A 12,671-nucleotide genomic window follows, 5' to 3' on the forward strand; every position below is an offset into this window, starting at 1 on the left:
AGGGGAGCGGAGGGGCAGGTGCTGAGCTCTGCTATCTGGGGACAGCAACAGGGCCCGAGGGAACAGCATGGAGCTGGGACAGGGGAGGGTCAGGCTGGGTGTTAAGGAAAGGTTCTTCACTCAAAGGGTGGTCAGGCACTGGAATAGGCTCCCCACAGAAATGTTCACAACACCAAGCCTGCCAGAGTTCAAGAAGCATTTGGACAACACTCTCAGACATAACGTCTGATTTTTGAGTGGTCTTGTGTGGAGCCATGAGTTGGACTCAATGATCCTTGTGGATCCCTTCCAACTCAGGATATTTTATGGTTCTATGATCCTGTAATAAAGAAAGCCATAGCATTTTCAGAGTGAATTAGGAGGGAAAATAAAACTTCTATAGCCATATTATTATGTTCATCCTCAGATTTTAAAGGCACTACCCAAACTTTTCCAATGCATTTTGTACATCTATTATTGCGAACTGATAACATAGGAGGGCATAAAGTGCATCTCTGGAACACTTTTCAGTGGGCTCAATGGGTTTCTGAGTGAGTACACAGGAGAGAAAGGCACTCATTGCTGCTACTTGTGATGACCACACTCTCTTACTGCAGAATTCCAATGACTGCAGACTCTTGGGGCTTGGAAATGTCTTAATTCTTTCATTGTCTTTATGCCCTCTCTGAGGCATTAAGTGTTGGTCACTTTTAGTGACAGATCCTGGTTTGAGAAGAACTTTGCACTGACTCAGAACACAGTTTTACCAATGTTACTTAATTTTTAGATCAGATTATTATTCTGCTTCTACAGTAGACTGAAGCAGCTCCATGTGGAAGGAGCAGGTGAGCATGAAAGTCAGTGCACAAGAGAGGGAAAGAGCACAATTTATGGGCAGGGATGTTGAGATATTAGCAGACAGCAAGTGGGTTGAAAAACCACCATGAGATTGTAGGATCATTCTACAAACCTGGTTTTCAAAGCTATTTTTATATGGAAAAAAATAGCTGTGTATCCCATTGTAAATGAAAGCAGAGAGACCACTCCCTGTAACATTCAACTCCTGAACTCTACTTGAAGCAGGGTCATTTGTGAACTTCCTGATCACTGAAGGCTTCTCAGTCATTGTGCCAGAACCAGCAGCAGGGATTTGTAAGACTGTCATTAATGAACTAAAAATTAAAGCTAGAAAGACTAAAACTCATGAAATTTCTGAGTTTTGGAGCTTGAATATTGCATGATCATTTAAGTGGTAAACTCTTATCTGTTATGAAAGCACTGTTTGAAAAATTCATGCAAACCAGCTCCTGGTAATTTTATAGGAGTTTTATTCTCTCTGTTATTAATATTTGATTGTTTAGAGTAAAATAGATCTAACTTCCTAAATCATGCTTTCAATAAACCTTATTAACATCTTTGAGCCTATATTGAGGACAGGGAAAGAAAGTTTCTCTAAAACTTTATTCTCATGATTTTTTAGGTTGATTGAACTTTTTTTTTTTTTTTTATTGTGATCTACAATTTGATCTTACATATAATTGAAATCAGAAGGCAAAATCAGTGTAATTTAAACCCTTATCATGTACATTCAGGCATGATTTTTTTGCATTCACTTAGCAGTGCATACATTCTGAATATATCCCTAAGGCATTACAAACCCAGTTTACGTAGCTACCAATATAATTTGGAACTTCAAAGAATTTGAATAATATGCATTCATAAAACAGATTTTAATGGCTCTATTGCCCAAGTTTATGGGTATACCTCAGGCTCTTATTGTGGAGTACACTGTGCAGGAGATACTACTAAATGTGAATTTCTTGAAAAGAGCATCACTGAGTTCTATTTTCTGAAGATTGCCTACTATGGAATCTGTATTAGTATATCCTCTACCACTCAACAGCCCTGCTGAGGTCATCCAGGATAGGAAAAAGAGAGATTTTTACTAAGTTACTTCCTTCTCTTCTCTGATCAGAGAGCTCCAATCAGTTGCAGAGGCTCCCAATGTGAGTTAGGTCAACTAGCCAGAGAGCAAACACACAGTAATGCTTCCACAGCTTGGGTTTGATCAGTGACTGGACTGGCTTGTGACACTGGGCTTGTACCTTCTCTGTAGTCTGTGTAACACTGATGTCAAGAAGAACATTAATGATAGAGGGTACTGAGTACTCCTGGAGTACTCCAATGAAATATGTTGCCACAAACCTCATCTCTCCTATATTCTCAGATATCATGTCAGAAAATAATGCCATTAAAATATAGCAAATACATTTTCATCATGTCTATTCTGCTTTCCTTAAGAAAAGACAGTATAATGGGTTAGTGGTAAATGAGTTAACGGTAAATGGGTTAGTGACAGTATAATGGGTTAATGGTAAATGAATCACTGATCTCCAAATGTCAGTCCCCTAGCTATCTATATAATGATTTCTGAAAATACAATTTTAAATTTATCTTTCATTTTCTTTTATGCTGAAAATTGTTGTTCTATAGAGTATAAATAGCAGCTGGGATAATCTGATAAAAATGCACAGAAATATTAGAAGTTCTAATCCAAACATTTATCAGAGCTGTGAAGCCTGCAATTTTACAGTACAGAAAATACAAATGGTGCAATGTCTTTAAAGAACTTGAATGACATAAGTTAACAGCTGCAACTTAATATAACTGTGCATCACTCTGCAATCATAAACTCAAGTTCTGAGCACTCTTCCCAGTCTGAACACTCATGATCAGTTTGAATAGAAATGATTCACCCAGGATTTTGGAAGCAAAGCAAAGCGGCTGAAATGAATTATTCACAAATTGCTCATGAGGTAAATACTATAAGGTCAGAACTTTTCAAACCAATTATGAATACTGCAGCAAAATCCCCATTAACCTAAGAGTGTGATTTGGGTGTTACGCTGAATCTGAGTATTAAGACCCAGGTTTGAAACTTTATTTTCACTAGGTAATGTCAAAAAGACTTGAGGATATTGCGTTGAAGTCTCCATGAAAGTGAATCAGTATTCTGCTCTTCTAGGCTTCTTATTACTTAGCAATGCCTCTGATCCCTCTTACCTCCCCTGCTATTCCTGACTATTCCTCTGTGCTTTTTTGAACCAGATTTTTGAACCAAAACTTGATCAGATGAAGGGAGTGTACAGCATGTGGAAAAAGGGACAAGCCCTTGGGAAGAATATAGGGACATTGTCAGAGTATACAGGGATGTGACGAGGAAGGCCAAGGCCCATTTGGAATTTAATCTGGCAACGGGTATCAAGGACAACAAGAAGGGCTTCTTCAAATACATCGGTAGCAAAAGGAAGACTAGGGAAAATGTGGGCTCACTGCTGAATGGTGTGGGTGCCCTGTTGATGAAGGATACAGAGAAGGCAGAGTTACCAAATGCCTTCTTTGCTTCAGTCTTCACTGCTAAGACCAGCTCTCAGAAATCTCAGACCATAGAGACAAGAGAGGAAGTCTGGAGAAATGAGGACTTTCCCTTTGTCAAGGAAGCTTGTGTTAGAGATCACTTAGGCAAACCTGACACCTACAAATCCATTGTCCCCAATGGGATGCACCCACAAATTATGAGGGAGCTGGTGGATGTTATTGCTAGGCCGCTCCAACATCTTCGTAAGGTCATGGAGAACAGGAGAGGTGCCTGAGGACTGGAAGAATGTCAGTGTCACCCCAATCTTCAAAAAGTGTAAGAAGGAGGACCCAGGAAACTACACACCAGTCAGCCTCACCACCATCCCTAGAAAGGTAATGGAATAGCTCATCCTGGAGGTAATCTGAAAGCATGTGGAGGATAAGAAGGTGATCAGGAGTTGTCTGCACAGATTCACCAAGGGGAAATCAAGCTTAAGCAATCTGGTAGCCTTCTATGATGAGATTACTGGCTGGGTAGATGAGAAGAGTGCAGTGGATGTTGCCTACCTTGACTTCAGCAAGGCTTTCGACCCTGTCTTCCATAACCTCCTCATAGGCAAGCTCAAGAAGTGCGGGATAGATGAGTGGACAGTGAGGTGGATCAAGAACTGGCTGGATGGCAGAGCTCAGAGAGTTGTGCTCAGTGGCACAGTCTAGTTGGAGGCCTGTAGCTAGCGGTGTCCCCCAGGGGCGGTACTGGGTCCAGTCTCATTCAACTTAGTCATCAATGACCTGTATGATGGAACAGAATGCGGCCTCAGCAAGTTTGCTGATGACACAAAGCTGGGAGGAGTGGCTGAGACACCAGAGGATTGTGCTGCCATTCAAAGGGACCTGAACAGGCTGGAGAGGATCATGAAATTCAACAAAAGCAAGTGCAGGATCATTCACCTAGGGCCCAATAACCCCATGCACCAGTATGGGTGGGGGCTGACCTACTGGAAAGCAGCTCTGAGGAGAAGGACCTTGGCAGTCCTGGTGGACAGCAGGTTAACCATGAGACAGTCTCGTGGCCGAGAAGGCCAATGGTATCCTGGGGTGCATTCGGAAGAGTGCTGCCAGCAGGTCGAGGGAGGTGACCCCCCACCTCTACTCAGCCCTGTGAGGCCACACCTGGAGTTTTGTGTCCAGTTCTGGGCTCCCCAGTACAAGAGGGACATGGAGCTACTGGAGTGAGTCCAGCAGAGGGCTACAGAGATGATGAACGGATGGGAGCATCTGTCATATGAGGAGAGGCTGAGAGAGTTGGGCCTGTTTACCTTGGAGAAGAGAAGGCTGAGAGGAGACCTTATCAATGTGTACAAATATCTGAAGGGAGGGCGTCAAGAGGATGGAGCCAGTCTCTTTTCAATGGTGTCCAGCGACAGGACAAAAGACCTGGGTGTGATCCTCTGCAGCATGCTCTAGGTGGGCCTGCTTGGCAGGGGGTTTGGAACAGATGATCTCTGGAGGTCTATTCCAACCTCAACTATTCTGTGATTCTATGATTTTTCTAAGATATTGTCTAAGATATTGTCTGCATTTATCCATGTGTCTCCAAGATTGCAAATGAGAAGCTGGAGGTAAAGTCAGTTAACTTCAATAAGTAGTTTTTGCCTTTTAGACCGCAGTCTCTGAGTTAGTTTGTTGTTGTTGTTTCTTTTGTTTGTTTGTTTGTTTTTCTGGGTAATTCAAGGAGATGTTATTTTCAGAAGAGTATTTCAAACTTAGAGGTAACTTTTCCCTTTCATTGCAAATATATCTTAGCCCTTGGCTGGAGCTTGTTGACAGGTCTACCTTAAACCAGTAAGTATCACAAAATTGCATCTGGAATCTGACTGCACACCTTAAAATTATGCAAATTTTAGATTGGTTAAAGTCTTCTCTTTGCAGACTGTTAGGTGAGTTAAATGTTTCAGTCTTTATGTATGGATGTGGGCAGGATAAATGGCTGTCATGCAGGAAAACAGTGAGTAGTATTGTAGCTACTGCAGAAAATTTCACATATGCTTTGCTGTGTTGTGTTGGCAAGACTCTGAATCAGCATGAAGAAAGGGCACATTGCTCACATGAAGAAAGGGCACGTTGCTCACAGTGCTAGCACATATGATTAAAGATACAGCCAGACAAGTACCGATCTCTCACAAGAGATTTAAAAATCACTTATTTAGAAAACTGATGCTTCCAAATCACTGAGCAAGATAAACAGCCCACAGGGAAAACTTGATCTTATTATAATCTGAACTACCAACTACTCTGCTATCATAGGTCAGAATTTTCAGATGTTCTGGATACCTTCCAAAATCTGTGTCCTTATCAATCTTTAGGGGCTGGTTTTAAACTGCTTTTCCTTTTCCTCTTTCTTTCTTTCTTTCTTTCTTTCTTTCTTTCTTTCTTTCTTTCTTTCTTTCTTTCTTTCTTTCTTTCTCTTTCTTTCTTTCTCTCTCTCTCTTTCTCTCTCTCTTTCTCTCTTTCTCTCTTTCTCTCTTTCTCTCTTTCTCTCTTTCTCTCTTTCTTTTTCTCTTCCCGTCTTTCTTTTCTCTTTCTTTTTCTTTTTCTTCCTTCCTTCCTTCCTTCCTTCCTTCCTTCCTTCCTTCCTTCCTTCCTTCCTTCCTTCCTTCCTTCCTTCCTTCCTTCCTTCCTTCCTCTTATTTTAAAATATACTAAATATGTATATATATATATATATATATATTTTTTTTTCACCTTAGGACTAATACAATGTATAAAGCATTAAAACACTCATTTCCTCTATTAATTTCTTGTAACTTACTGAATGGATACATGAACTATATGTTTACACAGGTAATAACAACTCTGTGTTTTTTTCTGAACAGATGCATATGGTAGCAGATAAAAGCAGAAGAATCACAACAGTTTTGCCTGACTTCTGAAACATCACCAGCTTTCAGTGATGAAATCTCTGTAACTCCTAATCTGCTTTGTCTGTCTGTTGTATTGGTTTCAATGGATGTTCTGTGTTTCTGATATACCTGTTTATAGCTATCTTTTACAGTCATTCTTTAGCCTCATGGGCTACTGCAACTGAATTAATTATTGCAAAGTGCTGTAACAGAACAGCAATAATGTTCTTTGAGCTGTGTATAACACCAGATTCCCAGACGGTCGAGTTTTTTAATAAACTCAGCTTCAATTCATGTATCGGTATTCTTGACTGTCTAGAAACCAAATATACACATGCAACTCTCACATGTACGTGCACATGATTTATCTGGGCTAAAGCCCCACAATGATGTACATCAAACAAAGGTAAAAAGCAGTTGCACATATAGGTAACTTTAATCCATTCCATTTTTAAATACCACAATAAATTTAATTTTCACAATAAATTAAATAGCCATATTCAGTTTACAAAATAGAATTACTTAGTGTGAAACCAGTATTTACAAACATTGTACACTATGTACACGATGTTTATCTTTGTTGACACACAAGCATAGAAGAAAAACTTATTTGACCTTTCTTTGACACATGATTGACATGCTACAAGTGACACTATGGTCCATACATTAAAACAATAGTGCAAACTCACCACAGGAACTCCAAAACAATGTAGTTTGTATGAGATAAGTTATTCATTTCAAATAATAAGAAAATAGTACCATCCACTCTCATTGTAAAAATTCAGCACTATATTTAAAGTGTCAGTATTCCTTCAGCAATATACATACCAAATATAGCCTGAATATTATTCTTTCTCACAGCTTCACAGACTTTTGACATGAATTTGTATGGCATAAACTAACATTCCGCTTAGGTCAATAATTATGTCACACAAACACTTCACCAAGCAAGAGGAACACTGACCCTTTTAATGGTGTCTGACTTTGTTTCCCTAAATACCTCCTTTTCCTTTATTAGTATATCTTAAAAGACACAAATATGTTGATGGTAAATTTATGTTAGTTACTACTCTGTAGAAAAAATTTATCCCACTGTATATTTGGTCACACACTGCGTATGTACATGTATGCATGAAAAGTAGTCACTTTGATAGCCGTGTCTATGAAAAGTGCATATTTTAGCAGAGACATTACTGCACGTCTCAGGTGCAACAGAAAGTTTTGTATGAAGTTTAGGTTAGGGCCAGTTAAATGTCCTCCCAGTGATCTGGTAAAATTTTTGATTAAAAGGATGAAAGAACTTGCGCAATTTGGTAATGACAGAGGTATCCACCTCTGGATGAATGCGTCCCTTGCTACCTGCCAGGCACTTGTTAAATACAATATTAAATCGCAAACAATAAAACCCTCTGGTGGCATTGAAGTATAGATTGTACTGACTTATCCTTGGAGGAAGATTTAGGAACTTCTCGACCAGCTGGAGTTCTGGTAGTGGTTCTGTGATGAGCCTGTCTCCATCTACGATATGAAATTGCTCAATTGGGAAGTATTTTAACCACCTCTCCAGATGTTTTGTGTAGATGCTGGTTCTCACTGCCTTATACTTAGTGTTCACTTCGCAGGTATTAGGATCAATTGCCAGCTTCTCAAATTTGTAGTAGGTTTTGTTCTTTCTTTCCTTGCCTTCCAGCACCTGAGTATAATCAGAAATAGCTCTTGTGGTGGGTTCCCTGACAATGATCAATAACTTGATAGATGAGTTCATTTTGTAAATCCTCTCAGGTACTTCCTCAGTGATAAAATATGCAGGGCTTTTCTCAATTGTTATTTGATGAGGGTAAGAAAAAGGCATTTTTTTCCGGTACCACTCAATCCCCTTGGCATAGTTCTCATCATTGTCAAAGAAGTGAATCTCTTGAGAAGCTTTGACCACTGCGGGGTGAAGGTTCAGCATCTCTAGCAGCGCACGGGTGCCTCCTTTCCGCACCCCAATGATGATGGCCTTGGGAAGCTGCTGAACCAGATTGTGCAGTCGTATTTGCTCCTTTGTGGCATTGCCCTTTCGGAACTCGTGGAGTAGCCCTCGCTTGAACTGCAGAGCTCGCAGTGCAATTTCTTCCTGGCCACGGGATCCAAACTGACCATCGATGGGGCAAAGGGGCTGCAGTCTGTAATCAACAGAAGATGTATTTGTAAACAGAGGCCAGCTTTTAAGACAAGATTTCTGTACAGTTCATAGAAACCTTTTGCAATGTGGTGTTTTTCAACTTTTATTTTGCCAGAGATTAACATTAGTGCAAATGGTTTGATTATTTATTCTGGTATTTTGCTATGATCTGTCTGAATAACCCATTCCTCCACCCTTCTGCTCTTTTCAAGCATAGGCACTGTGATTATTCTTCTTGGAGCTTCTTGAACCTTACCTCACCTCCCACATTACTGATTAATTTGAGATTGCTTCAGCAGTTCTTAAAACATTCTAATATGAATTTTATTTGGTCATTTTGATCCAAAAATCCAGTTCATCTAAGTACTGTCTTTCCACCACTAGTCCTATTCTAGCCTGAATTCTTTCCTCTATTTCTCATAGCATTATTAGCTACTGATCCAGAGTTAGCCTTTTTAGTGAAGAGGGGAAAAACAAATTAAAAACAGCTCTCTAGGCATCAACTCTCAATATTTTCCCTCCTGTTTAGAAGATATCCATTGTTTTTCCTGGGACAGAATCATAGAGACCAAGGTTTTGAATCAGGCATGGTTGGTGAAGAACAGAAAAAAACAAGAAGAGAAATTTTCAAAAATACATTTATTGCATCATTATACCTATGATTTTCTTATCATCATTTGTGCATCCTCTCTCTGAACCAACCTTTTGTGCTTTAGTGTCTTCTGTTTCCCCTGTTTGTTTGTGCTATTCTTTTACATTCACCTGCAATTATTTCATGTAATTTCTACTTTTCTACTGCTTCCTTCTTGTATTTGATGTCAATGAATGTAAGAAATGAGTCGGTAAGAAAAATATTAAAATTTTGCTCCTACAGGACCTTGAAAAATCCCTCATTTCCACTCCCAAATCAGTGCTTTGTTCTTTATACAAGCCAATGTTACACTGAAGATGAAATCAGTACATAGGCAGAACTTCCAAGGTCCTACAGAAAAAAAATAACATTAATAATTTTGCAGAGACATGCTCTCTAAAATTAAAGATATCTAAGAACAAAGGTTGCCTAGGCAATTCTAATATGAGCTCGCTGTGCAAGTATATTATGATACGTTTTTTAAATTACATGACCACATGCTATTATTTTTCACAGGACCCCTGCCTCAGCCAGTATACCAGATGGGTAATGCTCATTAATAGCTGTTTAGGTATTTAGTATTTATTCTGGTTCCTCAGCATGTGGCCCCTCACTCATTTACTGTATATTATTCAAACCTTGCTTTCAGGACAGAATTATTTATTTCTTTGTGGCTTTTCCATCCATCACTGCTTGTTGGGGTCTCCTATTTGACACTGATGCTAGGACAATTGATAGCTGGGACAAAGTAAGTTTGATCCCTCTGCATGACCCAATAGCTGCTTCCTTGGCTATCCAGATGCTGAGAGATATGCCCTGTTCAGGCAGAGCTGAGGAAATAACCCAGATGAAATTGCTGGGTTCACATGAGCTTTAGATAAGTCCTGCAGACTAATGACAAAGTGTGATGAGAAGTGAGTTCCTGTTATTTCTTTTCTTAAGTTTCTGTTCTCTTCATTTGCTCTCTGCCATCTACTGAGTAAGAGCCTGACTTAGTCACAAAAACTGTTGCAACACAGATGCAAACCTGCCTGAAAGCAACATCTTAAACAACTTGACTGTGATATTATTTGGTCAGACTGTGGTGTGGCTGGTAAGAGTCTTTCTGCTGCAACACGGTGGCAATTAAAAACATAAGAAACAGAAGCTGCAATTGCTATCTCTGTTCTTCTATTCCCTCTCCTTCTGTGTAGTTGTTATTTGTTTTCAAGCAAAAAGGATTCCACAACAGCAGTTCCAGACCCATCTCAACTAATTTTATCTCTCCCTCAAAAAGACAGTTAGCACTGCCTTCAGCATAACACAACAGCTTGTCAAACAGGGTGGCTTCCTTTAAAGTAAATAAATACTTAGATATCCTGTAGCCTAAGGGAAAGATTGGATGTTGTTAAGAGTCCTTCCTCAACACTTTACATTTCAGTATTTTCACTCTTTCCCCTTTCTTCTTCTCTCTCTAAACAATAAGAATATTCTTTAAAAGACCATGGCTATTGAGGGATTAAACAGGCATCAGCTGTGGGTAGTTGAACTCTGAGATACAATTGTTTACCATACTAATATTTTTGCTTCTCTATTTTTTTCGCATTAAAATAACAGAGTTGTTTGTGAAGAAAGAATATGTGACCTTTATTGTATCATTGAAGCTGTTCTCCCAAAACAGTCAGTTTCTCAAACAGCTATGGTAAAACTTCACAAATATTCTTCTTGAGAAAATCCGGCATAGATAATCTCAGAAAACTATATTTTTGATAAATGTCTGTCCTGTCTTTTGGCTAGGATACAGTTAATTTTCCTCCTAGTGGCTGGTAGGGTGCTATGTTTTGGATTTAGGATGAGAACAATGTTGATAACATGCTGGTGTTTTAATTGTTGCAGAGCAGTGCTTACACTAAGCCAAGGACTTTTCAGCTTCTCGATCTGTCCTGCCAGCGGGCAGGCTGGGGGTGCAGCAGGAGCTGGAAGGGAACAGACCCAGAACAGCTGACCCCAACTGGCCAAAGAGATATTCCATACCATACGGCATCATACTGAACAATAAATATGGGGGGGCTGGCCGGGGTGGGGGTACCGGCTGCTCTGGGATAGGCTGGGCATCAGTCAGTGGGTGGTGAGCAATTGTATTGTGCATCACTTGTGTGTACACATTATTATTAGTAGTACTATTATCATTATTATTATTATATTCATTTATTTTCTGTCCCAATAAACTGTCTTTATCTCAACCCACAGGCTTAATTTTTCTGATTCTCTCCCCCATCCCAGAGAGGGAGGGGGGAGGGTGAGTGAACTACTGTGTGGTGCTTAGCTGCCGTCTGGTTTAAACCACAATGATATCAAAACAGCTAAAATAAGTCTGGGCAATCTTAACAAGTAGTGTTGCTGCCTTCACTGTCTCTCCTGATCCAAAACAGTGGCTAATTTGCTCCCAATACAAATTTCACAGTGGCAGAAGATTAGGAGACTGGTTCCAGCATAAGCAATTTGGAGCATCAAAGTTGAGTGTGGAGGCTCCTCATGCTGCCAGTTAGAGAATCAAGCAACGTGAAGGTTGATCCAGATTTTCTCAAAACTTCCAGGGGAAAAAATTGTTTGAATTTCTACAAGTGAAGTAGCTCCATGCACTCAGGATCTGAAGGACGGGGGACTTCCATGGTGGGAGGTGCTCAGTTGATCAGACTTTATGACTCAGTGAATCAGATAAGCTATCAGTAATTTCCTAAGAAAACTCAAATAATTCTTGAGGCTGTTAAATAAGCAATCCTCAGATCTTTTGTTCAAGTTTGGACTGGGCCCTAGTGCAGAGGTGGAACATTTCCAGTTAATTAATCCTTGTCTCATGTTTTCTAGTGATTCTTTTATCTCTTTTTCATAACAAGTGCAAATAAAGGGCTTTGTTTTCACAGTGTGGTATTTTCCACATTGGGTAATGCAAGAAAATGAAACTGATTTTTATTGCCATTGGCAACATTATATATGAAACCTGCGGAATTCACTGCCACAGGAGGTCGATGAGTCAAATACTGTGGTGAGTTAATTTTATGGTCATCAGTAAATCCTGTAGATGTGCAAGCGTAGACAATAGCATAAGGTTAATTAGATTTCATGCCTTCCAGCATAAAATATACTGTTTCAGGGACCAATAAGGACCTCTGCCTCCATTTCTGGAATCACCGTAATCTCAGTGAAGTTTTCACCTCTGGAGCATCAGAGATGCTTTGACCACCAGGGGAAGAAAGATAAATCCTGGAGCTTAATTTGCAATATAGTTAGTCCTAGCTGAGAACATGGTCTCCCTCTTCTTCTGAAGTGGGGTTAAGCAGATGAAGAAGGCAGGCATTGACCTTAGATGGAACTCAGTTGATGTTAGGTATATCTATTTTCAAATAATTTTCCATGCATTGTTTATTCAGTGTTGTGTCACATGTTTGAACTCAACTAATATTTTCCATTTTTTAAAAGATCACTAATAAGACACTCACAAACTGTCTACCAACTTCTGGCAATCTTGAAGTCTTGTTTCATTCATTTCTTCAAAACAGCTTTTTCTATACTGTATTTGTGCAGCACCTACAAGAGTAGTCCCAGGCCATTGTGAAGGTGGCAGAACCAGCATGGTCGGTGTAGGTAACAC

The 12,671-nt window shown here is 39.7% G+C and overlaps 1 protein-coding gene across 3 annotated transcripts in view; it reads right to left on the reverse strand.

Moving 5' to 3' along the window:
- Window positions 1–6,665: 6,665 nt before the first annotated feature.
- HS3ST5 (heparan sulfate-glucosamine 3-sulfotransferase 5) overlaps window positions 6,666–12,671 on the reverse strand; it is a 208,128-nt gene continuing 202,122 nt past the window's right edge. For all 3 annotated transcript variants that reach the window (XM_040553065.1, XM_040553064.1, XM_040553063.1), the window contains exon 4: window positions 6,666–8,410. In XM_040553065.1, coding sequence (XP_040408999.1) covers window positions 7,480–8,410 — 931 coding nt within the window. In that variant the 3' untranslated portion in view covers window positions 6,666–7,479. The remainder of the gene's footprint in view (window positions 8,411–12,671) is intronic.

The sequence above is a fragment of the Cygnus olor genome, chromosome 3 (assembly GCF_009769625.2).
Source record: "Cygnus olor isolate bCygOlo1 chromosome 3, bCygOlo1.pri.v2, whole genome shotgun sequence".
Classification (NCBI taxonomy): Eukaryota; Metazoa; Chordata; class Aves; order Anseriformes; family Anatidae; genus Cygnus; species Cygnus olor.